This window comes from Camelus dromedarius, chromosome 16, assembly GCF_036321535.1.
Source record: "Camelus dromedarius isolate mCamDro1 chromosome 16, mCamDro1.pat, whole genome shotgun sequence".
Classification (NCBI taxonomy): Eukaryota; Metazoa; Chordata; class Mammalia; order Artiodactyla; family Camelidae; genus Camelus; species Camelus dromedarius.
The window spans coordinates 17,278,437-17,303,775 of record NC_087451.1 but is presented as its reverse complement, the minus strand read 5'-3'; the positions used below and the strand labels follow the sequence as shown (position 1 = coordinate 17,303,775).

At 37.7% G+C, this 25,339-nt stretch overlaps 1 protein-coding gene and 1 non-coding gene across 7 annotated transcripts in view; one reads left to right on the top strand and one right to left on the bottom strand.

Moving 5' to 3' along the window:
• The window catches only part of KIAA0753 (KIAA0753 ortholog), a 57,342-nt gene that overhangs the window by 27,799 nt on the left and 4,204 nt on the right, over positions 1-25,339 (bottom strand). For 4 of the 6 annotated variants that reach the window (XR_004141801.2, XR_837448.3, XR_004141802.2 and 1 more), the window contains exons 1-7: positions 24,490-24,627; positions 23,641-23,801; positions 15,149-15,773; positions 12,543-12,649; positions 11,279-11,341; positions 10,660-10,875; positions 7,681-7,891 (exon numbers count right to left, since the gene is read on the bottom strand). Coding sequence is in view for 3 of the 6 variants with exons in the window: in XM_010983935.3 (XP_010982237.2) it covers positions 7,681-7,891; positions 10,660-10,875; positions 11,279-11,341; positions 12,543-12,649; positions 15,149-15,773; positions 23,641-23,733 (1,315 nt within the window). In the remaining 3 variants the exon portion in view is untranslated. Of the gene's footprint in view, positions 1-7,680; positions 7,892-10,659; positions 10,876-11,278; positions 11,342-12,542; positions 12,650-15,148; positions 15,774-23,640; positions 23,802-24,489; positions 24,628-25,339 lie in introns of those variants that run through there. The other 2 variants (XM_010983936.3, XM_064495107.1) reach the window with 1 other exon arrangement.
• Positions 22,115-22,188, top strand: TRNAS-AGA (transfer RNA serine (anticodon AGA)). The gene has a single exon. It is a non-coding gene; the product is annotated as a tRNA-Ser (tRNA).

The window sequence follows — 25,339 nt, the reverse complement described above, 5'->3', positions numbered from 1 at the left end:
TAGATAAAAATATAGAAGAATATGATTATGACATCAGGGCAGAAAAGGCTTTCTTAAAGTCAAATACGTTAACATATTTAAATTTAATTACACAAACTACAACTTCCTTTTGACAAAAAGACACCATAAAGTCACAGACAATCCAGAGTCTGGAAGTAGATCTCTATAATGCATATAATTAACATAGGATTAGTATCCAGGATATACAAAGAACACCTATGAATCTAAAAAAAAAAAAAAAAATCCAATAGAGAAACAGGCAAAGGATAGAAAATGGCAATTTAGAGAGAAAATCTGAACTGTCAATAAGAACATGAAAAGATGATTACCAGTAATCAGAAAAATTCAGATTAAAACAATGAGGCACCATTTCACATCCATCAGATTGGGGGGAAATTTTTAATGTGACCATACCAAGTATAAACTGGGATGCAGGAAAAAAAGCACTCTCACAAGCTACTAGTGCAGGAGTAAATTGGCCCAGCTCCCTGAAGATTCGCCCATACTGCCGCCCAGCACACTCACTCCTGGTACATACTCAGCCTAGAGGAAGCTTCACGTGTGTACCTGGGAAGATGTGATGAGCATGGATATTCACTTCATCACTGTTTGTAAAAGCAAAAACGTGGGAACAACTCAAATGTCCATCAGTAAGAACTAAGAATAAACTGTGGTAATATTCATACAAGGGAAACCTATACAGTGGTTACATTACTAAATTAGAATTCATGCCTCAATATGTACAAGTTTTACAAACTAAGGGGGGGGGGAGCAAACTGCAGAATGATGCATCTGCAAGACATTAACATGAAATGCACAGCATTTGAAACAATACTTTATATTGTCTATGGATAGACAGGTAAGCGGTACAAGTGTAAAATCAGGGCAGGGCTACATTATAATAACAAGAGTAACAGCTGTGAGGGAGCGAGGGCTATAGAATGGGGAGAGAAATACAAAAGGGACTTCAGGTACAACTGCCATATTTTATTTCTAAGAAAAAAATTCTGAAGCAAATAAAGCAAAAATGTTAAAAATTTGTTAAATCTGGGTAGTGGATATACAAGTGTTTATTATTTTCATCCTTTTCTATATGTTTTAAATATTCCATAATAAAAGGAAAACTGAATTTGGACGACTTTAACAGCAGTAGGACAAGGGCCAGACTCCCCTTGTATCACATTTCTAATCTGGTACTTTTCAAGGCCATGGAAGTTACACAGTAAGGATATATTAACTGGAAGGAAAGAATGCTCAGACTAAATTCTCAGTCTATAATTTATTTATTAACCCCCAAGTTTACATATAGCAAGGCAACGCTGACCTCTAGGTCCTGATGCCTTTTCAGTTATGATTTGCATAAATCAACATGCAAATGTAGTGTAAGTTTCAAGGGCAGTTGAGTTTGAAGACATGGCTGGTAGTGGGGAGGGAACCACCATTCTTACATCTGATGAGTTATACTAATGCAACCATTTCAAGAACATTTCAGAAGCCGCTAAAGAAATACACCAGCCAACAATTACATAAATCACAAGACCAAATCAGGCTCACACATATGTCCCAACTGAAAAGGGCAAAGAGGGTGTCTTCCATGCAAGTGGCTCTCTATGACTTTTAGGGGTGGGAGGTGGGAAAGAGGAGACCTTAGGAGGTCAGAATGCAGGAATTAGGTAGAATGCAGAAAATGCAACCTTCTGAAATCCAGATCATAAAGACAAGAAAAACACAAATAAAATAAATAAAGAGGGCTACCACAACCTTCCCCATGAGCAACTGTATTAAATTTGCAAAGTGGCTAATGATAATCACACCCTAGTTTGTAATGATGATGATAACAATGATTTTATCATCATCTCTTACATCTGTACACTTTTTCTGTTTCTGACATAATTCACATTCACATTTGAGGCTCACCATGACCCACAGAGCAGGTAGGGCAATGATTACTACAATTTTTCAGATGAGGAAATAACAGTTAAGGATTTTACTCAAGGTCACAAGGACAGCAAGCAGCAAAGTCACATCTTTCGACTCTCGGTTCAGGGCTGGGCCCATTCATTCTGCCCCGTCAGCAACTGTGGAGATGTTCCACAGAGACACATTATCCAGACAACTGGAGCTTACTGACTTCTTTACGAATTATCTAATTTACTACTCACAACAACTCAATGAGTCACAGAGGACAAGGACTGCAGGCGGACCTGGGAGACACTGCAGGTTTGGTTCCACCACAATAAAGCAAATATCACAATAAAGCAAGCCACACACATTTTTTTGTTTCCCAGGGCATATAAAGTTATGCTTGCACCATACTGTATGTAGTCCATTAAGGGTACAAAAGCATTATGTCTAAAAAAACAATGTATAGGTCTTAATTTAAAAATAATTTATCACTAAAAAATGCTAACCATCATCTGACAATGCAGGGTTGCCACAAACTTTCAATTGGTAAAACCCACAGTATCTGCAAAGCACAATCAAGTGAAGCATAATAAAGTCAGGTATGCCTGTGTTATCCCCAGTCACAGGTGAAAAACTTAAGGTTCAGAGAGATGAAGTCATCAAACCAGGATCACAAACTGGCAGAGCTGGGACTAGAGGTCAGGTCTTTCCGGCCCACGTTTTCTACAGGTGGTGTGCCTTCCTGCTTTCCCACATCTGTGCCTGTGCTGAGTTTTGCACAGCAGGTCTCCCAACTCATCTCTCCGAAGCTGGTCCTCACCTTTCACCACTCAGCTCTCGTCTTCTAACTCACTGAGGACACACGTCTCTGCACGCAGCCCTAGAAAATTCTCCACATTTCCTCCACAGTATCATAAATGAGCCCCCCAATACCCAGAACGCGTTACTGTGATTTGCAGCTCAGAAGCCTCTTCCTGCTCTGTTACACTTCTTCACAGAGCCGCTCACTTAAGTGCCTAACTATGTGCCGGCCCCTGGGCTACCACCGAGGACATAAGGGCAGAGAGACATCACAGTTGTCCTGAGGGAAATCCCAGGACAGTAAATATCTAACAGTAACTGAGTAAGTTAGATTCTGCTGCATTCATGATGGAAGTGCTGCCCTAAGCTATGGAGGTTCCACAGAATCAGTAGAAGATTGAGAAATAAATCAGATGAAAACCGGACTAATGTATAACTTTCAAATCAGTAGAGGAAACAAAATGAAACAAGAAACATTTGATTAACATAGTAAATTACAACAAAGAAAAAAGTGGCAAATGAAAAACAAAATAAGGTAGAAAGAAGTTCATATGTGTTATTAATCTCAGTAAATGTAAGTAGGTTAAATACAGAACTGTACGACAGGGATAAAAATACCAATTATTTGCAAGGGACATTCTTAAAACAGCAAAGTAAGGGATGGAAAATGTTATTCTAGGCAAATGCCTAACAAATTTGGTAGATGAAACAATATTAATATCAAACAAAACAGACTCCAAAGTGAACAACATTAAAAAGACACAGATATTTAAAAATAACACATAAAATCCACCGAAAAAGGTTTATCAGTAAGGAACTCATGCATCTAATAGCACAACTTCAAAATGTACAAAACAAAAATCAATAGAAATACAATGAGAAATTTTAAAAGTCTCAAGTATCACAAGAGACTTTAACATAACTTTGTATCAGTCACCTACAGATCAAGCAAATAAAACCAGAAAACTATAGAAGAAAAAGAACATAAGGAATAAAGATTGGAAAGGAGGAAATAAACCAATGGTTATATTTAAGATGATATGACTGTATACATTGCAAAACAAATGATCTGCAGATAAATTATTAGAAAAAATTAGCTTAGCAAGGTTGCTAGATACAAGATTAGTACACAAAATCAACTACATGACTATACATCCACAATATACATTAGAAATCAAATTTTAAAAAGACATCATTTACCAGAGGACTGAAAATAGCAATACGAAGGAATAAACCTAATTAAAGATGAGCAAAACCATAAACACACACACTATAAATTACTGAGAGTATTTACAGACACCCTAAATAAACAGAGTGATATACCCTGTTCATGGATTAGGAAATTCAATACTGTAAAGATACTAATTCCTCATCAGAATTCCAATAGGTTGTTTGTTGTTGGGATGGGAGATGGTGAAAATGAACAAATTCTGATCCTAAAATTTTTATGGAAATACCAAAGGTCAATATTAGCCAAGACATTCTGGAAGAACAGATGGCAAAAGCTGTTCTACTAGATATTCAGACTTAGAATAATTAAGACACTGTACACTAGCATAAGAACCAAAAATTAAACAATAAGTTTATACTGTATAGAACTGGGAACTATATTCAATATCTTGTAACTTATGGTGAAAAAGAATATGAAAATGAATATATGTTCATGTATGACTGAACCACTATGCTATGTACCAGAAACTGACATAATACTGTAAACTGACTATACTTCAATATATATATATATATATATTTTTTAAAAGAACCAACAATTAGATCAATGGATGAGAACAGAGGACCCAGAAATTGACCCACACCTATGTGGACACAATTTACAACAAAAGTGGCACTGTAAACCACTGTAGAACAAATAATGCTAGTTCATCTGGATATCCATGGGAAGAAAATGAAACTTTTCTAGGAAATAACATTTAAAAAAAGTCTTCTTAACTTTGGCATAGGGATAAGCTTCTTAAATAGGATCCAAAAACAAACCCAAAAAAACCTATACAGGAAGAGACTGCTACACTGGATTACAGTGAAATTAAGAATTCTGTTCATCAAAAGATACCACTGCAACATTTAAAAGCTAACCACATCTTATTTCTAAGAGGATACTTATGACACAGGTAACTGAGTGGGTCCATGTGCAGAATACTCCCACAAAGAACTCCTACAAATCAATAAAAAAAAGAATAAAGAGAAAGAAAGGAAAAAAAGAGTAGAAAACAAGAAGGTGAAAGAGAGAGAGAAAGGCAGGGAGGGAGCAGTGGGCAGGAGACTTAACTGGCACATCACAAAAGAAGACATGAAAATGGCCCATAAACACATGAAAAAGGACTCACCATTAATCATCCAGAAAATGTAAACTAAAACCACAATGACAGCCTCACGCACCAACCAGGTGCCTAAAATTAAAAAAACTAATAACTAGTGCTGGCAAGGATGTGTAGCAACTGTTGTCATATACTCTTGGTTGGAGTATAAAAGGATAAAATGACTTTGAAAAAAATCTTAGAGTTGAACAAATACATACCCTAATGACCTATCAATTATACTCCTGGGAATATGTCCAACAGAAACACCCACATACATGTACCAAGAGACATTTACAAGAAACAATAACAGTAGTTTCCCTTATAATCACCCCAAACTGGAAAAACACCCAAAGATGAAAACAATGGGACAAATAAATGGCTAATAGTAATACAATGGAATACAGCAATGAACAGAAACAAATCACAGCGACACAAACACAGCAGATGAACCTCACAAAGTGTAAAGTGGAAGAAGCCAGTCACAAGAAAACACCTACTGTATGATTCTATTTTTATAAAGTTCCAAATTAGGCAAACCCAAAGTACAGCATTAAAGACCAGAATGGTAGTTAACACATGGGAAGAAGCAGGGGAGAGAGACTGCGAGAGGAGAGAACAGGGGGACTTCTCAGTGCTCGTAATGTTCCATGTCTTGGCTTGCGTAGTGGTCACGCATAAAAGTCTGTTTTCTGATAACTGAGCTGCAAATTTATATTCGTGTACTTTTCTATCTGTACATTCCACTTCTACTAAAAAAAAAAAAGGAAAACTAGTTTACTGGATTTGTCCACACTCTTCGATATAAATGGTACAATAAAAAATTCAATATTAAAATCTTAAAACTACTTTAAAACACTATCAATGCATATGTCAGCTTAAGAAAAAAAAAAAAGAGGAAAAGAAAATCTCTTAGTAAAACAGAATAGAAGAAAATTTCCTTAACTTCATATGCAGATTTGCCAAAAATCAGCAGTCAGCAAAACATAAAAAAAAAACATTTCCTTTAAACTGGGAAGGGGGAGTTGCAGAAAGAGCTGATATCCACCACTACAGCTATTATTCAATATTATCCAGAACTAAAATCCATTTAATAAAGCAAAAAGAGAAAAAAAGAAAGGTATAAAGGTTGCAAAGAGAGAGGTAAAACTTTACTTATACGTAGGTGAGCTCATAGTATCTGTTAACTCAAAATTAACAAAATCTCATCATTTCATCAAATCTGAAATATCAAGTATAAGACATATACATATTTTATGCACCAATGGGAAAGTTTAAAATATCATCAGCTAATTATGAGATCTCATCAATCTAAGAATGCATCCCAATTTCAGAAATGTTCAAATGTATACCTTAGAACAATAAATACAAAAACAATGTACAAATCCAACAGTTCTCATGTAAGTAGCAATAACCAATCCCAAAATCTAACTTAAAAAAAATTCTGTTCAGAATAGCAATAAAAACTATAAAATATAGAACCTGGAAATAAACCTAATAAGGAATTTACGAATTCTTATGTATTCCTATGTCAGGAATCCTGATATGCAAAAAATTCTAAAATTTAACTAAAGAGATAGAAAAGAAGCATAAATAAATTGATAAGATAATTTCACATTGTAAAGATGTCATTTCTCCCCTAATTAAACTATGAACTCAACGTAATACCCATCAAAATCCCAACAGCATTTTTCGTGGAGCTTGACAAGCTCATTCTAAATTCCTCTGAAGATAAAGCAATCACCATCAGCAAAATTTTGAAAAAGAAGAACAAAGAGGGAAGAATTGCCTCATAAAATATTAAAATATGTAGGAAAGAATGGTTTTGCCTAGAAAATTAAAATTCTCTGTGCAAGAAAAGATATAAACAAAATTCAAAAGTAAGTGTCTAAGAGAAAATATTCACAATATATGTAAATCAGAAGAGGATTAAGATCCAAAATGTATAAAGAACTAGTATACATCCATAAGCAAAAGAAAGAACCCAGCGTGGAGCCGGTAAAGGATATGAACAGACAAATCACAGAAGAAGAAATAAACAAGGCTAAGGAACATGTAAAAGAATAACCTTCCTCACTAGGAATCAGGAAAATGCAATATAAAACTAAGATGCCATTTTTCACTGACAGCCTAGAAAATTTTTTATATTTCACTATATAAAGTACTTGGCAAGGATGTGAGGAAATACATACTGATGGTCACTGCTAGTCAAAACATAACTGTACGCTCATTTTCAAGGGCAAGTTGGCAGTGTTTGTTTAAATGTGCAATTCCACTTATTGGAATAAGAATTTATTTATTACCTATGTAAAAAAATACATATATATCAATCAAATGTCTGCATGTGCTTATGTATATATCTATCATTAAATTGTAAATAAACAAATAAAAAAAAAAAAAGTAGAGTTCTAACTTCCAGCTTGGTTAGCCCAAACATGATGATGCAGGAAAAGGGAATTGACTTTTCTCCACCCTTCTCTATAGAAAAATACTCCAGCCTCTAGCCTAAGGAAGCATCTTGGTTGCTATTCACTTATCCTAGTTCAAGTGCACCTCCTGTGGACTAGGTTTTAAATCCTGACTTTTCCCTCAGTGCAGTAACTGTTACAGTCCACACAATTTTAAACAAAGTATCTTGCAATAAACACTGTAGGACACATACCAGCAAGAAGCTTCTTTGCCACTGAAGGTTGTCCTGTTTCCTGGGGAAGTACCTCCTTTGCTATGAAGGGCCTCCTCTCACTCTTTGGAGATGTACTTTGCCATCTCTCCAAGGCCCTTTGGCTACTGATAGGAAATCTGCTCCGAACTTCACTGAAACATTTCTTTGCCTTTTTTGGTGACAGTTTCTTTTCCAGGAGGGATTCCAAAGCCTGCCACAAAACAGTCAATCATTCTCTTAGTTTATCTCACAAAAGTCTGACTTTTAATCACAAAACCAAAAATGAGGAGAGAAATGTGTTATCAAATGGCTATCTCTAATGGTTAATAAAATGTAACTTAATTTTAAAACCTGGTTATTTAGGACATCCAATTAATAAAACAAATTCTGCATGTCTTTTTTCATGTTTAGCTCATAAAACCAATAGCAAAAAAAAAAAAAAAAAAAAAAAGAGAGAGAATACGACTACTTTTAAAGGCATCCAAATCCTAAAAGTAAGAGTCATCATTTAAGAAACCATATTAGCAGGGTGGTAAAGGGGGTGGGAAGGGATAAATTGGGAATTCAAAATTTGCACCTTTTGGGGAGTGATGGAAATGTTGGCTATCTTGATTGTGGTGGTGGTTTCATAGGTGTAGACATCTATCAAAATGCATCAAATTGTACATCTGAAATATGTGCAGTTTACTGTACAGGAATCATACCATAATAAAGGTGTTAAAAAATTTAAAAAGATAGAAAACTAACCACAGTCTTTAGAATATAACCCTATATGCTATATAACCATTTTAATTCTCAACGAAAACTTCATAAACTCAATCTTTTAAGTGGGCACACTAACTATTAATTGTGTACTGTTTAATATACATTTTCATAAACTAAAAGAAACTTAGCATGTCCAGTGGCTTTGGTCACTCATCTACCACAATGACAGGGACCTGTGCCCTGGCCTTTCTAAGAGAGGCATGCCCTCTAACGAGTAACCACTCACTCATCACCAGGCAGCAAGGGCCCATTCTCCTCTGGTCAGCACATGCTAAGGACAACTGAACATAGCCAGGGACACTGAGTTCAGATGACAGTAAGGCAATAAAGAAACACTAAGCTGTAGGATGGTGCAGTACACACTGACAAGAAAGAAGATACTTCTTGCACTACTGAATATTTTCAAATGTAGGGGAGATAAACATTATGTTTAAGAAACATTAAGGAACTCTTGCTCAAAATTTGGGAAAGGGACTTTGGCTCTTGAGCCTTTCTAGGATTATCAAGATTTGTCTTCTAAATGAAATCATTTGGTCAATAAATGTTTCTTATAGGTAAGTTTAAAAAGCATCACATGTCCATCAATAGGTAACTGGATAAAGAAGTTGTAGTATATTTATACGATGGAATACTACTCAGTGATAAAAAAGAATAAAAATGCCATTTGCAGCAACAGTGGATGGACCTGGAGATAGTCATTCTAAGTGAAGTAAGCCAGAAAGAGAAAGAAAAATACCATATGGTATCACTCATATGTGGAATCTAAAAAAGAAAAAAAAAGAAAAGAAAAGAAAAGAAAAAAGAGGACACTAATGAATTCATTTACAAAACAGAAACAAACTCATAGACATAATAAACAATTTTATGGTTACCAGGGGAAATGGGGTGGGAAGGGATAAATTTGGAAGTTTGAGATTTGCAAAGGTTAACCACTACATACAAAAATAGATAAAAAAACAAATTTCTTCTGTATAGCACAGGGACTATAACTATATTCAGTATCTTGTAATAATCTTTAGTGAAAAAGAATATGAAAATGAATATACATGTATATATATGCATGACTGGGACATGATGCTGTACACCAGAAATGGACACATTATAACTAATACTTCAATAAAATTAAAAAAAAAAAACAAAGAACAAAAATTTTAAAATAAATAGCTAGCTAGCTAGCATCACACAACTTGATATGCTATCCAAAGGTCTCCATTTGACAATAACATTTCTGATAGTGAGTTTTACATACACAAATGTAACCAATGTAAATCACAAACATATTTGCTGGGTAATGAACCTGTAAAGGTAGAAGAAGGGGCCCTGAAGACTCCGAGGGCTAGTTAATGGCAGAACTGGCCTGTCACTTAGTCCAGACTCCTCCCCACCAGGCACCCTTCCTCTACAGCTAGCAGCTTGCTACATCACACCAACATGGAGGTCGTCTTTTTACCGTGTGGTGGAGTGGAAATAACAGTGGCATGGAAGTCGGAAGATAGGCGTTTGATTCCCAGCTCTCAAAAGAAGTAACTGTGTCATCTCTCTGACCTTTGCCTTTTTTTTTTTCCCATCTGTAAAATAGTAGTCACACAACCTACTGCAAATTCCAGCAGTGCAGTAGGGATGAAATGGTAGCACTCTGCACCCTTCAGAGAACTATAAAGATTTAAGGACACAATGCTTTTGCTGTCTTTGTCACCAATAAAAACTACGGCCACTATCCATGCCTGACTAGTGCACACCGGCTGTGACTTCCAGAAGTCTCCAGCCATATCACAAGACTTTGGGCTCTGCTTCCATGTATTTTTGTGTTTCTTCATTTCAAAATCGATCTAGATGACACACTGATAACTTAACCTAAGCACTAATCTAAACAGTGCTTTACCGTCTTCCTTTTATACGCTAATACGTTCTTTATTAAATAGCATGGTCGTGGAATGGAACATTCTGTTAAATTAATGGACCTAGTTAAGAGTTGTTACATGTTCTAGATTCAAATCACCAATTCTCAAAGAAGTGAAATACAGTATTATAGACTAGACTGTAAAAACAGTAAGATTAAAATGAAGTGTTTGTTTTGCTCTCTGCAAAGCTTGAATTTACTAGGTACCAGCCTTGTCTTATATTCTCCACGAATCTCGAGATTAGGCAATGGTAAACATTCTTCCCTGCTCAGAAACAATGCACTTTAAACAAAAACTGGGGTCAATTTCATACCTCAATTTGTTGCAGGATATCTATAACCACATCTGGAACAGAAGAGTCAGCCTCCAGCTTGGCGGAACAGAGTGAAAGCTGGCGAATAAGACTGCCCAGTTCCCTGCACTGAGTAGGAACTGGGTGCTCCCCTCGGTCAGTAAACTGAGTGACAAACATCTGTAAGGCCCGGACGGCTCCTCGATGGGCAGCTGCCAGCCTGGACGCTGCCCATGACTGGCAATAAATGAGACGCGAGAGTTATTTCAATACTCAGAACTTCTAAACAGTAACTCAGCCCTTAAGAACATTTACAGTCAATCTTCTTTCTATGCAAGAACAATTTCTATTGTGAAAACTTTCCAGTACAGGGAATTGTAAAGTTTAAGAGTTTCAAATGACAAAGTCTTTTCCCTCCTATGCTCAGTTTCTTATACCAGCACCAACAACAAAAATCTATTTTCAGAACCTGTTTCTTGGCAGGTGACCCCAAATTCATAACATTTAAGGTGCTCACTCCCTAACAGGTTTCTATAAGCACTAAAAATAATATTAGTGCAGAGAACCCATACACAATACTAACAAAACACTGAAAACGTAGTTTGTAAATAGTATTAATCATAATTAAATTGCATCATACCTTCTTAGTGTGTTTAATTTTATGCGGACTCAGTTTATCCAATTCTTCCTGGATTTCTTTAACCTGTTTTGTAAAGGGGGGAAAAAATGAAAACTTCGTACCTTTCCACTGATTTTTTTTGTAGACAAGGATACATCTTGTCTGGTTCAAATATAACCATTACTAATTCAAGTCACTTGCAAATGAGACAAGGCTCTTCATTCATGCACCCAAAAACAGTTATTGTTTTCCAGTTCAAGATGGTGACTAGTGCACAGGGCTCACCTTCCATCCCTTGGTCCCCACTGTAATGGGAATTTAACATGAAGGAGTGAAGGTGGAGGCAACTCTGGAAAGGCAGGAGGGCCAGATCAGGGGGTCTTCATAGCCGTGCTAAAGAATTTAGCTTTCACTCTCTGAGTTACAGAGAACCACTGAAGTCTTTAAGCAGAGGCCTGACAGGGTAAGATTCGTGTTTCAGAACAATCTCACTGGCAGCAATATAGATTAAGGACCAAAATAGAACCCCAAAAGAATACAGAACAAAATCTAACTCAGGGCTTACCTTTTAAATCAGAGAGTCCAGTTTTGGGTGCAAGCACTAAGGCCAATACATGATCTCAGTGACCAGAAATGAGTTCAAGGCTTGCTAATGAGTAAGGCACTGAAGTTAAAACTAATATTTAAAGAAATCTATCCACAATGTAAAGAATGTAAATGCCTGTTTGTCAGTCACTAAATGTGTCGTAAAAGACACAACACGTTCCTCATTCTTTACTATTTAGTAAAGACAATCAAATTCTTTATTATCTACTGAACTTCTGCTACAAAATAAACATGAGACAGATGGGAAACTAACACGGTCCCTTTTCTTTAAGACTACAGGGTGCATTAGTGGGGACCAAGGGTTTCACAGTAACCGATCCACTTAAATTTGTCTGCAAAAATATGTGCTGGAAAAGCATTTTTTTTTCTGGGGAAAGGACACACAGTTTTCAATAGATTCTCAAGAGTCTATGAACCAACCCCAAAAGTAAAAACAAACAAACCCCACTATTTAAGGATTTTGGCCATATACACACAACACACAAACACACATAAAGGCAGAGGATGAAAAAAAAAAGAATTCTTTGTTCACATGTTCAGGAAATTTAGCCTCACAAACATATTAGAATTCGTATAGGACACTCTGGTGCTGATACTCCTGAGACAAAAGGAAAATGGAAATTCCCTGAGAAGGCAATACCGAGGGCAGGACGCCCCGTCCCTCCCTGCGCTCCCGCACCTGCTGCTGGAGGACGTAGAGCATTTGGGCAGAACGAACAGCTTGCTCCTGCCTCCTGACCCGGATCCTCTGCTCTTCATCTGGATCCAAAGCTTCTTGCATGCGATCTGAAAATATTTTTTCCCAGAAGTGGATTATAAACCATATAGAAAACTTATAAAAACTTCAGTTACTCAAAGAGATGATACGGTTGAGGATCTCAAGTTTTATTAAGAAAAAGAAAAATGAGGTTGTTGTAACAAAAAATTTCTGTTTTCATCAGCCAAGAAACTAGGAACGAGGGAGTGGGCCTGTGTCCTGACTCAGAGATGGAAGAGACATGGAGACTTTAACTAGATCAAGCTCCCCTCCAGGCAGGAATTCCCTGAACCAGATCCCGCTGGACAGCTGACTCCACTGTTACGCATCTCTTACTATTTTTAAATCCTTTATATTGAGCCTAAATAGATAATGTTTTCTATGTTTTAAAAAGCCATTTATTGGCCTATTTTTCTGTTTAGGAAGATTTCTTTTACATTCTCCTTTCTTGAACCTAAAAGAGAAACCTTTTCTCCTACATACTAAGATAGCAGTTGCTAAAATGCTTAGTGTCCAAAGTCTTCACATTTTTGTCAGGAAGCACACCCTTGTACACACTGGTGCTTCGCATTTTCAAAAGATTCACTCAAAGAAATTGCTTCTGGAAGACTGCCTGAGGGATTTGCAGTCTGTCGACTCCTAGTCAGCGGTTTTAAAAGATGTTCATACAAAACAACTTCTTATGCGAAACTCCAATATACAAGTCAGATAAAAGAAGTATTTTATCAGTAAAAGTGTATTTTATAATCTCAAATTTTAAGTACTTACTCACAAAAAATTAGACATGAAAACAGTAAGGAAGGAAGCAAAAATCTGAAATCAGGAGTTGTAAATACAGGTGCAGTCTCCTAGGAGCCAAACTGGTTCTATTGCTTGCTCGGGCTGCACAGCGTGGAAAGCTCCAGATTCACATACTTATGTGACCACACAAGGTAAGGGGCTCCTGTGGGGTTCTTAACTGCTCGCTGTGCAGGCGGCTCTGAGGCCACCAGTCTCCAGAGCAGCACGGAGGAGGCACCTCAGGGCTACTGAGCGGGCGGCTGCAGATCGGGCCATCGCAGACGTGACCAGCCCACAATGAGGTATGTGCAGAAATTCACAGTATGCACTGACAGGTTTTTATGGCAATTTACCACTGCCATGACATTTTTATTATAGTTTACAAAGTACTTTCTTGTGACAGGCAGAAAATGTAAACTAAAAACCAACAGAAGCAAAAAACCACCCAACTGGCCCTTCCCACAGTTTGAGCAGCTCTGCCCCAAGGTCCCCAGTGTGAGGCTCCGCCCCTGGAGCAGCGGGCCTGGGGCTTTGCTCCCTGGGAGCAAGGTTCCTGCCAAGCTGTGCCGTGGGGCCAGGCTGCAGGCTGCCACCCAGGGATGTCAGGGAGCCATAATACTTCGTATTTTGATGTAGGAATGTTTTCAAATTGTTCACGATATTACACAACATACTCTTTACAAAGACCCACCCGAGAAATTTCTTTCTGGCCTTAAGACAATTTTTCCTTACACAATTGTTCTTTCTTTGTAAATTCTGCAATTAATCACATTCTCCTCTTTAGTTGACTGTGAGGAAGCTCAGAAACAAACTGCAACCCATTCCTAATAAATCTTGTTTTCCCTTTCCTTACTTTTTCCTTTCCTTTATTTTTTCCTATGCTAAAATATCCTCATCTATATATCTTTCCTCTATTTTGTTCGATCTGTTTTTGTAAGGCATCTTAAATTCCCTATGTAACATGCATACATGAACACATGCATATATTACTAGACTTTAAAATACAAAACATCATTACAGACTGTATTATCCTAGCCTAGTAGCTCCTTTTGATGCTAACTTCCTATTCCTTGCAGTCTGAAAGCTGGGCTTAAGTCTCCTATTTGTTAGCTAGGGTAACCCCAAATTTTCCACATGGAACCAATCTTACTCTCCCCACGGAAATGCAAGGGCATATGGAATGCGGAAGAATTGTAGAGAACAGTATACGATGATGACACACCTTCCTATCTACCCTGGGGTCTGATATTTGATACTGACATTTGTAATTCCCCTTGTCACGGCTGTGTACTCATCTTAACACTGCCAAAGTTAGAACTGGTTTTATCTACAATACACGTATACTATGCTCTTTTCTGAACAAATTAAAAATAATTTTGCCAGAAAGACTTCTGATTAAGAAGCAAAACATTACAGGATCATTTGCACCCAGATGCCAGAAAACCTAAGGTTCAGACATCAGGGACCACAGTTACTAGGCTGGGCCCTCAGTCGACTTACCAAGTGCAGCCTACAGAAAACCGGCTATTTCAGGTGCCTCTGCTGGAAAGAGGGGCTAGGGCAGGGCAAACTCTTCAGAAAAAAAGACACTGGTCAAACTCAAAGTCCACCTGTCTTGTCATGAATGTTCACTATAGTGACAGAAGGAGAGACTGGAATGTGACAGGGGCAAGGGGTCCTGAAGGACTGTATTTGAACTGTACCCTCTCACGATATCTTTTCAAAGTCAGGAATACAATTTTTCTCACCTTTTTTAGTTACTTCTTCAATTTTATGGATACAACTGCTCAATTCTTTCTGGAGTCGCTGAACTTCCAGCAGGCTTTTGTGTTCGCACCGGCTTTTGTGGTCACCTATCCTGGCATGTGGCTGAAGTCCTGGATCGTGAGTGGGTGGCGAATTTGGCATGGCAAGATCTGACTGTCCTGGATGAGATGTGTACAGGTATACCTTGGCACCTGAGCTGGAAATTTCTACCTTGGACGGCTGGTGGCTGCCATGACGGACTTCCCGACTCTCTGATTCCTTCCTTTCCACCCTATGGTCAGATATTTTATGCTTAGAGTGTCCACATTTCTGAGAGATCTGGGGCTGACTTCTAAGATGATGTTCTTTTATATGTTCTTCAAATTGTCTTCGTTTCACATCTCTTTTGGCTAGGTGGACAGCATAGCTAAGTCTCTCTTCTGATATGACAGAAAATGAAACAGAACTGCTTAGGTCAGGACCATCTCTAAAACCCAAATCTCCACGATGGTATGACTCATTGTATGAGTGTTTCAGTTTTTCAATTCTAATTCCATGTGGGCAAGAATAGCGGATTGCCAAGTTGCTTGAATGTGTAGGAACATTCTTATTAAACTGCAGCTGGTTCTTTAAAAAATAAATAAAAGTAAGCACACATTAGGAAAATAACATATTGCATAGTTGGTATACGTCTATAATCAAGTTTCTAAAATCTCGCCTACACAATTAGTAGTGCTAAGAGGCATTTTCCTGCTGTACTGATAGAATCGGTCAATCTCATACACCCTTGAATGAATCACACACCCCTGGTTCTACCCTGCAATCACCCAGTCCCCAGTATTACCCTTCTGTTTACTAACAGTATACTGAAGGCCTCCTCACAAAGTCAACCTGGAAAGCTTCAAGTAGAACCAGTGAGTTCAACTGTCTGGTTATGGAATTCTGCCCTGTTTCAAAATGTCAGGTTCCAGCAAGTGATCAATACAGTTCATGAGTGCTCCTAAAAATTGCTCCACAGATGCACCACACAGAATCTAAACCATTGACAATACTTCTTCAAGTCTCCCTGAGATTTTTCATCTAGTGGTTGGACTTTCTATCCTGCACCTAAGTGCATCTTGCTCAGAGAAGCCCACTTACACCTTCTCATGCAAGCTTTTGTCAGTTATAATGACAAAAGACACAAGTTTTATCGTTCACTTAACAAATACAGGCATGTTTCCATATTCCCACAGTTTTCATTATTTTTCACAGTTGCATTTTCTAAAATCCAATGAATGGCCTTTTCATGCTTAACCTAACTATAACTTTCTTACTAAACATTTAGATTGTTCCAGCTTTTCCACTAATAGGAATATTACTTCAGTTAGTATCTCCACGTGTTTAGTTTTTTTCTCTTTTAAAATTATTTCCTTAGGATGAATTATCTGTTCTGGGATTACTACATCAAAGGGAGCAAACAATTCTGTGGCTTTGGGCCTGTCAATGACAGGTAAACAGCCTTAGGAGACTTGTGCCTACACACTCAGGGAGGCCTGTGCTGTGATGCTGTTCTTGGGGATGGCCTCCCCAACTCTCATGGCTTACACAATGAAGTATGGTTATATAATCACGTGTATGAAGAGTCAGCTTAAAATAAACCTATTGTATTATAACTTAAGAAGAGTATTTTGGGGGAAAAAAAGTAGTTAAAAACCTCACTAGAGGTTATGAGAGAGAAAAAAACATGGTTACCATCTGAAGGGTGCACGGAACTTATAGCCTTAATGGAGAAAGTCTTTCCTACCAGAGTAAAATTAACCTAAAATACTTGGGGGATTTGATACAAATATTAGGGGAAAAACGGGTGAATTCCTCCTTAACCTGAGTGTAGAGAAAGGTTTTCTAACTGTGACTCAAAATCCATATGTAATAAAAGTGATAAATTTTACAACATTACATAAAAATTTTTTAAACAAGTTCTGTTTTTTGTGATTAAAAAACTCCATAAACAAAGTCAAAGACGTGGAAAACTGGAGGAAAAATATTTGTAAATACAAAAGGCTCCTTCCTTATATATAAAGAAATCTTAAAAGCTGAGGTAAAAAAAGATCAAAACTCGGTAGAAAATGGTAAAAACACATGAACAATTAACAACAACCAAAAAAAATATAAACATGGCCCTTAAATATATGAAAAGTTGGTCAAGCTCATAAAAATACAAATTAAAAATACAGGGAGACAGCAACAGATTAGTAAAAATTAAAAGGTGTAACAATACATGCTGTCGGTGAGGCCGGGGGAAACAAAACCTCTCACAGAGCACGGCCGGGAGCACAGCCCTCAGAGAGAGGCTCCAGCAACATCAAAAAAGCCACACACGCCTTTACCTTTGGCCCAGCAGTCTCACTTCTAGGAATTTATGCTGAAGGTACACCCCCAACCATACATATGCACAGGGTTACTCACTGCTATCTTGTCTGTAATTGCAAAGTACTGAAACCAACCTAAATGCCCATGTAGGAGTGTGTCTCAAATGATCCTATGTCCACACAGAGGAGTACTATGAAGATGTAAAAAAGAATAAGGAAGATCTCTATGCATATCTCTAAGAAGTCAGGTGGAAGGATTTCTCAGCAAAAAGAGCACAGTGCAAAAAAGAGTATCTGTAACCTTCTACCCTTCAAAAAAAAGGGGAGAAATATTTCATGAGAAAATACACACGCATCTGATCATTTGTGCAAAAAGAAACATAGGAAACAAAAATTAGAGACTAGCAAGATTAGGAATCACAGGGTGTGGGTAGGAACTGGCTGGAAAGGACAGAGGGAAACGGGGAGGGGATAACACTTCCATTTTGTACAGGCTTGTTTGGAACCATGTTAATGTTTCACATACACTAGAGAGATAGGAAGGAAGGGAGAGAAGAAGGGAGGGAAAGGATAAACAAAATTCATAAGGATGAAGGAAAACCCTAAATATGAATACTAATAGAAACTAACGAACCAAACTCAATTCCGAATGAATAACATAACCACACTAAAAAAGTGAGGGTTTAGTTTTATATGCAAAAAATAAAGTGAACAAAGCCTGTTAAAAAAAAAGTGAGGGTTAAAAAAAAATTAACCCACTTCACTTTTGAACAGAGCATTTGGACTAAATGCCCTCAGGCTAAAGACAAAAATTCTCTAAACAAATACCGAACTCTAATTTTACGCTTCTTTTTTCACGGAGGCCTGGATTGCAATTCCCAGTTTTGTACATTCTAGGATCGAGCACAGAGGTATACAGACTGTGGATAACGAGGCAGGTTTCCCACTGCTGAATAAGGGAGTTACAGATGGGAAGCGGTAGATCAGCATTGGAGGCATTTGTGTGAACTCATGGGTTTCAGAATAGACAGATAGGAAGATAGACAGACAGAGAGGGAGGCGAGGAGAGAGTAGGGGTGGGGGGAGCAGAAGGATGGAGCAAGGGATCCAGATGTGAGTGCAGATCTGCATATGAATATGTACACAGGCCCACAGGGGTATACATCTGCTTTCCAGTTATGTCCCCTGAGAGGGCATATGGGACAAACACAGACATCCAAGAACCAACGAGCGAGCATATCCAGTACCCGGACACTGATTTCTAAATTTCCTCCTCCATCAAAGGGATGAAGCCTCCTTCGATAAATGGCTAATTTTAGGGCTGGGACAGAGGGAAAGTATGCTGAGCCTAGAATATCTTTTTATACCTAAAGTGGTCAGAGATGGATGGTAACGTGCAAGGGACACTGGAATCAGGTTGAAGTGGCTCTCACTTCACTGGCCACAACAGAGACCATTTGAATACCACATTGAATTAAGTAAGACTCTGTGAGCCTGCTCTGATACAAATAAATAAGTCACCACTTGCCAACCATCATAATAAAAAATTGATTCAGGCAAATCATCAATGAACGCTAAACTAGCAAATGAAGTTCAGGGAGTAAACTTTATTAACAGAGTCTCAAAGGCAGAGACTTTCAATGATAAAGGTAAAAGAGTAACTTCACATTGAAAAACCTGGCAGACACCACCTTAATTAAATGATTACAGTTAACACTGTCAGTAACTGGACAAAATGATGCCAGGCACTGAGAAGAACTCGGCATTACTTCAGTGGTTTTCCCCCCACAGGTGCATAACCTGAATATAATTATGAGAAAATTTCACACAAACCCAAACTGAGAAGAAATCCTCAAATAATCAGCCTATATTTTTCAAAAAATGTCAATGTCATGAAATACAGAGAAATCGTTCAGATTAAAGGAAACTAAATAAACATGAAAACTAATGAAACTCATGATCTTGGGTTTTCTTTTGCTACAAAGGACATTACTGGAACAACTAACAAAATCTTTGTAAGGTCTGTAGAAGACATGATAGCATTTTAATGTTAATTTCCAGATTTTGATCACTGTACTACGATTATATAAGAGAAATCCTTGTTTTTTTAGGAAATACAAACACAAGTACTTAGGGATAAAGGTGAATCACGTCTGGAACTTGTTCTCAGCCAATTTAGAAAATAATTGTGTGTGCGTGTGTGTGTGTGTGTGTGTGTGTGTGTGTGTGTGTGTGTGTGTGAGTGTATGTGCGCAGCGAGCCAGAGAGAGGGGGATAAAAAAGGGAGGGAAAGAGAGAGGGAGTAAAAAGGTAATAAAGTACTAACATTTGGGGAATCTGGAAGAAGGGTATCCAGGAATTCTGTGTACTATTCTTGTACCTTTTCTGTCAGTCTGAAATTATGTCAAAATTTAAAAAAAAAATTTGAAACATTACTACATACACACCACCTATTCAACATAGTCTTGGAAGTCCTAGCCACAGCAATTGGGCAAGAGAGAGAAATAAAAGGGATCCAAATTGGAAAAGAAGAGGTAAAAGTGTCACTATATGCTGACAACTTGTTACTATATACAGAAAACCCTAAAAGGTCCACACAAAAACTACTAGAATAGAAGAATTCAGCAAGGTAGCAGGTTACAAGATTAATGTTCAAAACTCAGTTGCATTTCTTTACACTAACGAGGAATCAACAGAAAAAGCAAGTAAAGAAACAATCCCCTTTAAAATAGCACCCAAAGGAATAAAGTACCCAGGAATAAATCTAACCAAGGAGGTGAAAGACTTATACACAGAAAACTATACACCATTGATGAAGGAAATTAAAGAAGACTTTAAAAAATGGAAAGATATCCCATGCTCCTGGATTGGAAGAATCAACATTGTTAAAATGGTTCACACTGCCCAAGGCAATCTACAGATTTAATGCAATCCCTATCAAATTACCCAGGACATATTTCACAGAACTAGAACAAATCATAATAAAATTTATATGGAACCACAAAAGACCTAGAATTGCCAAAGCATTACTGAAGACAAAGAAAGAGGCTGGAGGAATAACTCTCCTAGACTTCAGACAATACTACAGAGCTACAGTCATCAAGACAGCATGGTATTGGTACAAAAACAGACATATGGACCAATGGAACAGAACAGAGAGCCCAGAAATGAACCCACAAACTTTTGGTCAACTAATCTTCAACAAATGAGGCAAGAATATACAATGGAATAAAGATAGCCACTTCAGCAAATGGTGTGGGGAAAACTGGACAGCAGCATGTAAAGCAATGAAGCTAGAACACTCCCTTACACCATACACAAAAATAAACTCAAAATGGATCAAAGACTTAAACATAAGGCAAGATACAATAAACCTCCTAGAAGAAAATATACGCAAAACATTATCTTACATACATCTCAAAAATGTTCTCTTAGGGCAGTCTACCCAAGCAATAAAAATAAAAGCAGGAATAAACAAATGGGACCTAATGAAACTTACAAGCTTCTGCACAGCAAAGGAAACCATAAGTAAAACAAAATGACAATCTATGGAATGGGAGAAAATTTTTGCAAACGATGAAACCAACAAAGGCTTTATCTCCAGAATATATAAGCAGCTCATATGACATAATAAGGAAAAAACAAACAACCCAATCCAAAAATGGGCAGAAGATCTAAACAAGCAATTCTCCAAGAAGAAATGGTCAATAGGCATGTGAAAAAATACTCAGTATCGCTAATTATCAGAGAAATGCAAATCAAAACTATGATGAGATATCACCTCACACCAGTCAGAATGGCCATCATTCAAAAGTCCACAAACAACAAATGCTGCAGAGGCTGTGGAGAAAAGGGAACCTTCCTACACTGCTGGTGGGAATGCAGTTTGGTGCAGCCACTGTGGAAAACAGTATGGAGATTCCTCAAAAGACTAGGAATAGACTTACCATATATATGACCCAGGAATCCCACTCCTGGGCATATATCCAGAAGGAACCCTACTTCAGGATGACACCTGCACCTCAGTGTTCATAGCAGCACTATTTACAATAGCCAAGACATGGAAAAAGCCTAAATGTCCATTGACAGATGACTGGATAAAGAAGATGTGGTGTATTTATACAATGGAATACTATTCAGCCATAAAAAACAACAACATAACACAATTTGCAGCAACATGGATGTTCCTGGAGAATGTCATTCTAAGTGAAGTAAGCCAGAAAGAGAAAGAAAAATACCATATCAGATCACCCAGATGTGGAATCTTAAAAAAAAAAAAAAAAAAAAAAAGAACATAAATACAAAACAGAAACAGACTCATAGACATAGAATACAAACTTGTGGTTGCCAAGGGGGCAGGAGTGGGAAGGGACAGACTGAAATTTCAAAATTTGTGGACACTGACAGACATATGCAGAATAGATAAACAAGATTATACTATATAGCACAGGGAAATATATGTAAGATCTTGTGGTAGCTCACAGTGGAAAAAAATGTGACAAAGAATATATGCATGTTCATGTATAACTGAAAAATTGTGCTCTACACTGGAATTTGACACAACATTGTAAAATGACTATAACTCAATAAAAAATGTTAAAAAAAGAATATCTCCAGGGAGGGTATAGCTCAAATGGTAGAGCGCATGCTTAGAATGCATGAGGTCCTGGGTTCAATCCCCAGTACCTCCTCTGAAAATTAAATAAATAAATAAATAAATAAAGCTAATTATCTCCCACAAAAATAAAACTAAATAAATAAAAACATATTTTAAACAAAAATAAAATAAAATAAAATAAAATAAAATAAAATAAAATAAAATAAAATAAAAAAACTACACACACACCAGAATGATTATAATTTTTTAAAAACCACCAAATGCTGTCAAAGATGTGGAGCGATTAGTGCTCTCATTCGTTATTGGTAGGAATGTAACATGGTACAACTACTTCGGAAAAAGTTTGTCGGTTTGTTAAAAAACTAAACATACACCTACACTATGATTCAGCAATTTTACTCCCAGATATTTGCCCAAGAAAAATAAAAACATGTTTACAAAAAGATTTGTACAAAAAGGCTTACAGCAGCTTCCTTTATAATAACCCAAACTAGAAACAGCCCAGGTGTCCATCAGCTGGCGAATGGATAAGCAGTGGTACATGGTTACTACTATGGGACACCACTCAGTATTAAAAAGTAACAAACTACTGATACACACAACAACTTGGAGGAACCTCAGAAACATTACACTGAATCTCAGAAACATTATACCCAGCGAAAGCAGCCTCACACAGAAGAGTACATGGTATGTGATTCTATTTACAGGAAGTTTTAGAAAAGGCAAAACTAATCTATGGTGGAAAGAAATCAAAACAGTGTTGCTTCTGGAGAGTCCAAGAGGGACTGACTAGGAAGGGGCTCAAGAGACCTTTCTGGGGTAATGGAAATGATCTGCATCTTATTAGAGGTATGAGTTATACATGTGCACACATTTGTGAAAACTCAGCAAATGTGACAACACATTTCAGCATATTTGCTGCAGATGTAAAATTTACATCAAAAGAAAAAAGGTAAAGAACAAATTCTAGTATATGATGTGCATGCTTAAGTAGTGAAGGTACTCATGTCTGTAATTTATTTTGATATGAGTCCAAAAATAAGAATGAATGGATTCTAGAGGGATGGATTGAGGACAGATAAGCAATGAAATAGTAATGTGGTGAAACAGTAGTGGAATCTGGATGTTCACTGTAAAATTCTGTTTGCTGTGTTTTTGAAGATTTTCATAAATACAATGTTGGAAGAAAAGATATTCTGGGTAAAGCTGAATAAAGACTGGTTATCAGATAGTATCAGGGAATTATTTTTTGTCCATTTTTAGCTGTGATAATGGTATTACGGTTAAGCTGGAGAGTTTATTTTTACAAGCAGTAGTCTAAAATAGATGTGACATGTCACCTGCAACTTACTTTGAGATGGTTCTGCAAAAATTTTAGAGCGATGGGAAGACAGAAAAACAGATGGGACAAATTGCTAACAACTGTTAAACCTAAAAGGTGTTTTAAAAGGTGCTCATTGTCCTTTTCTTTGTTTGAAATGCCTCAACAAAACTCAAAATGAAGAGAAAAACAAAATGAAAATACCTGGGTCTGAAGTTTCCCGGGGTCACTCCTCCCATCCAGTTGGACACTAGATGCTGGATGAACGCAGGCTGAGGCTGGCCTGCCTGGTCCCATTATGTCAGAGTGTAGAACAACAGTGAAAGCTTAGTCATCGGCCAACGGTTCTTCCCTAAAATCATTGCCTAAAATCAAAGAAAGGACCTTCAGACCAATGGTATTCAAAGGGAAACAGTAAGTAAAATACAATGCCATGCTCATACATCAGTATGCTAGCAGTCCACAGCAACCTCACACTACAGAGCGAATGCTTAAGGACAGGTACGTAAGTTTCTTCCATTTACAAAAGCAACTACACTTTTGAAATTCAACCTTCCAAGAGAACAGGGGAACACACTATCTTAACGACTATCTCTTGAGCCTTTTTCATTCCAAATTTCAAATCTCAGGGGCCACCAGTTAAGATTTTATTCCAAAAACAGAGGTCCGCTACGATACACTAGCACCTTCTAGCAGGGGAGTTTTATAGATACACAGCCTACGTTAATAAATCTTAACTACTAATCAAAAAGCAGCATGCTTTACTCTTCCAGGTAGCTCAAAAGGATAGAACTCTGAATGGATCTAAGTAAACCTGCGGCATCAGAATTCCTAGACTGATGCCAGGAACTGCCATTAACTAGCTGAATGACCTCTATACATCTTCAATTTCCCCCCAAATGCCCCCCACCATATATTCACACACAGTGTTCAACAGATATGAAAGTGTTCCGTAAACTACACACAAAACAGTGCCTCTCCCTACTCTGAACACCTGCTCACAGACACTATTACTATCCCTGCACTCACACACCTGCTCACATTGTTATTTACCTATTTCACGGGTATCTGTCTCATCTTCCCAGCTAGACAAGGTTCCTTGAGGGTAAGGGCCTTGTCTTGCTCATCTCTGAGATTTCCCACAACACAGTGCTTTGAGTATAGTTGACAAATTTAACTCAACATTCGTCGACTTAAGCAGATTTTCCATAAACTGACTAGTGTTACACGTATGGGAGAATTTGTCGCCTTTAAGAATCCCATAGGAACTCAACTGAGAAATTCAGGTTTAAAAAAAAAATCCCTAATTTAAGCTTTCAAATAAACCCAAGGTTTGCAGACTGGATTTGCTTTAAGATTGATACATCTGTAGGAATATAAAGGCAGTGTCTTATTTCTTATTTCTTATTTCTAAGGCTGCAGAGAGATGATCAAAGGCGAAGATGGGAGGAGGCACATTGAGTGAGGCAATCCCAAATAGCCTGACTTCACCACAGTTCCGGGGCCGCAGAATGAAGGAGCCTGCAGGGTTGGTGCCAGGGCGTCTGCGACTTTCATGTGGTCATCCCTTTCCCTCTGGATGCCAAAGGCCTAACAGTCCATTCTCCAATAGGAAAAACGCTAGTGATCCCCACAGTTCCAGGATACCTCAAGTGATGCTACACACACACACACACAAACACAAACACACACAAAGTCCAGGGACACCCACCCTGAACTGTTCCCCTATACAAAGTCCTGGGACACTCCTCTCCTTGCAGCCTATTCCTTTCCCACTGCTCCAGGAAATCTCCCAATTTGCTACCCCACATACCGTGAGGCTTCTCCACGCAGTATCTCTCCGCCCCATCCTAAGACACCCTCCAGCCTGTGCCTTCATCTACAACCCAGGACAAATCTCCCC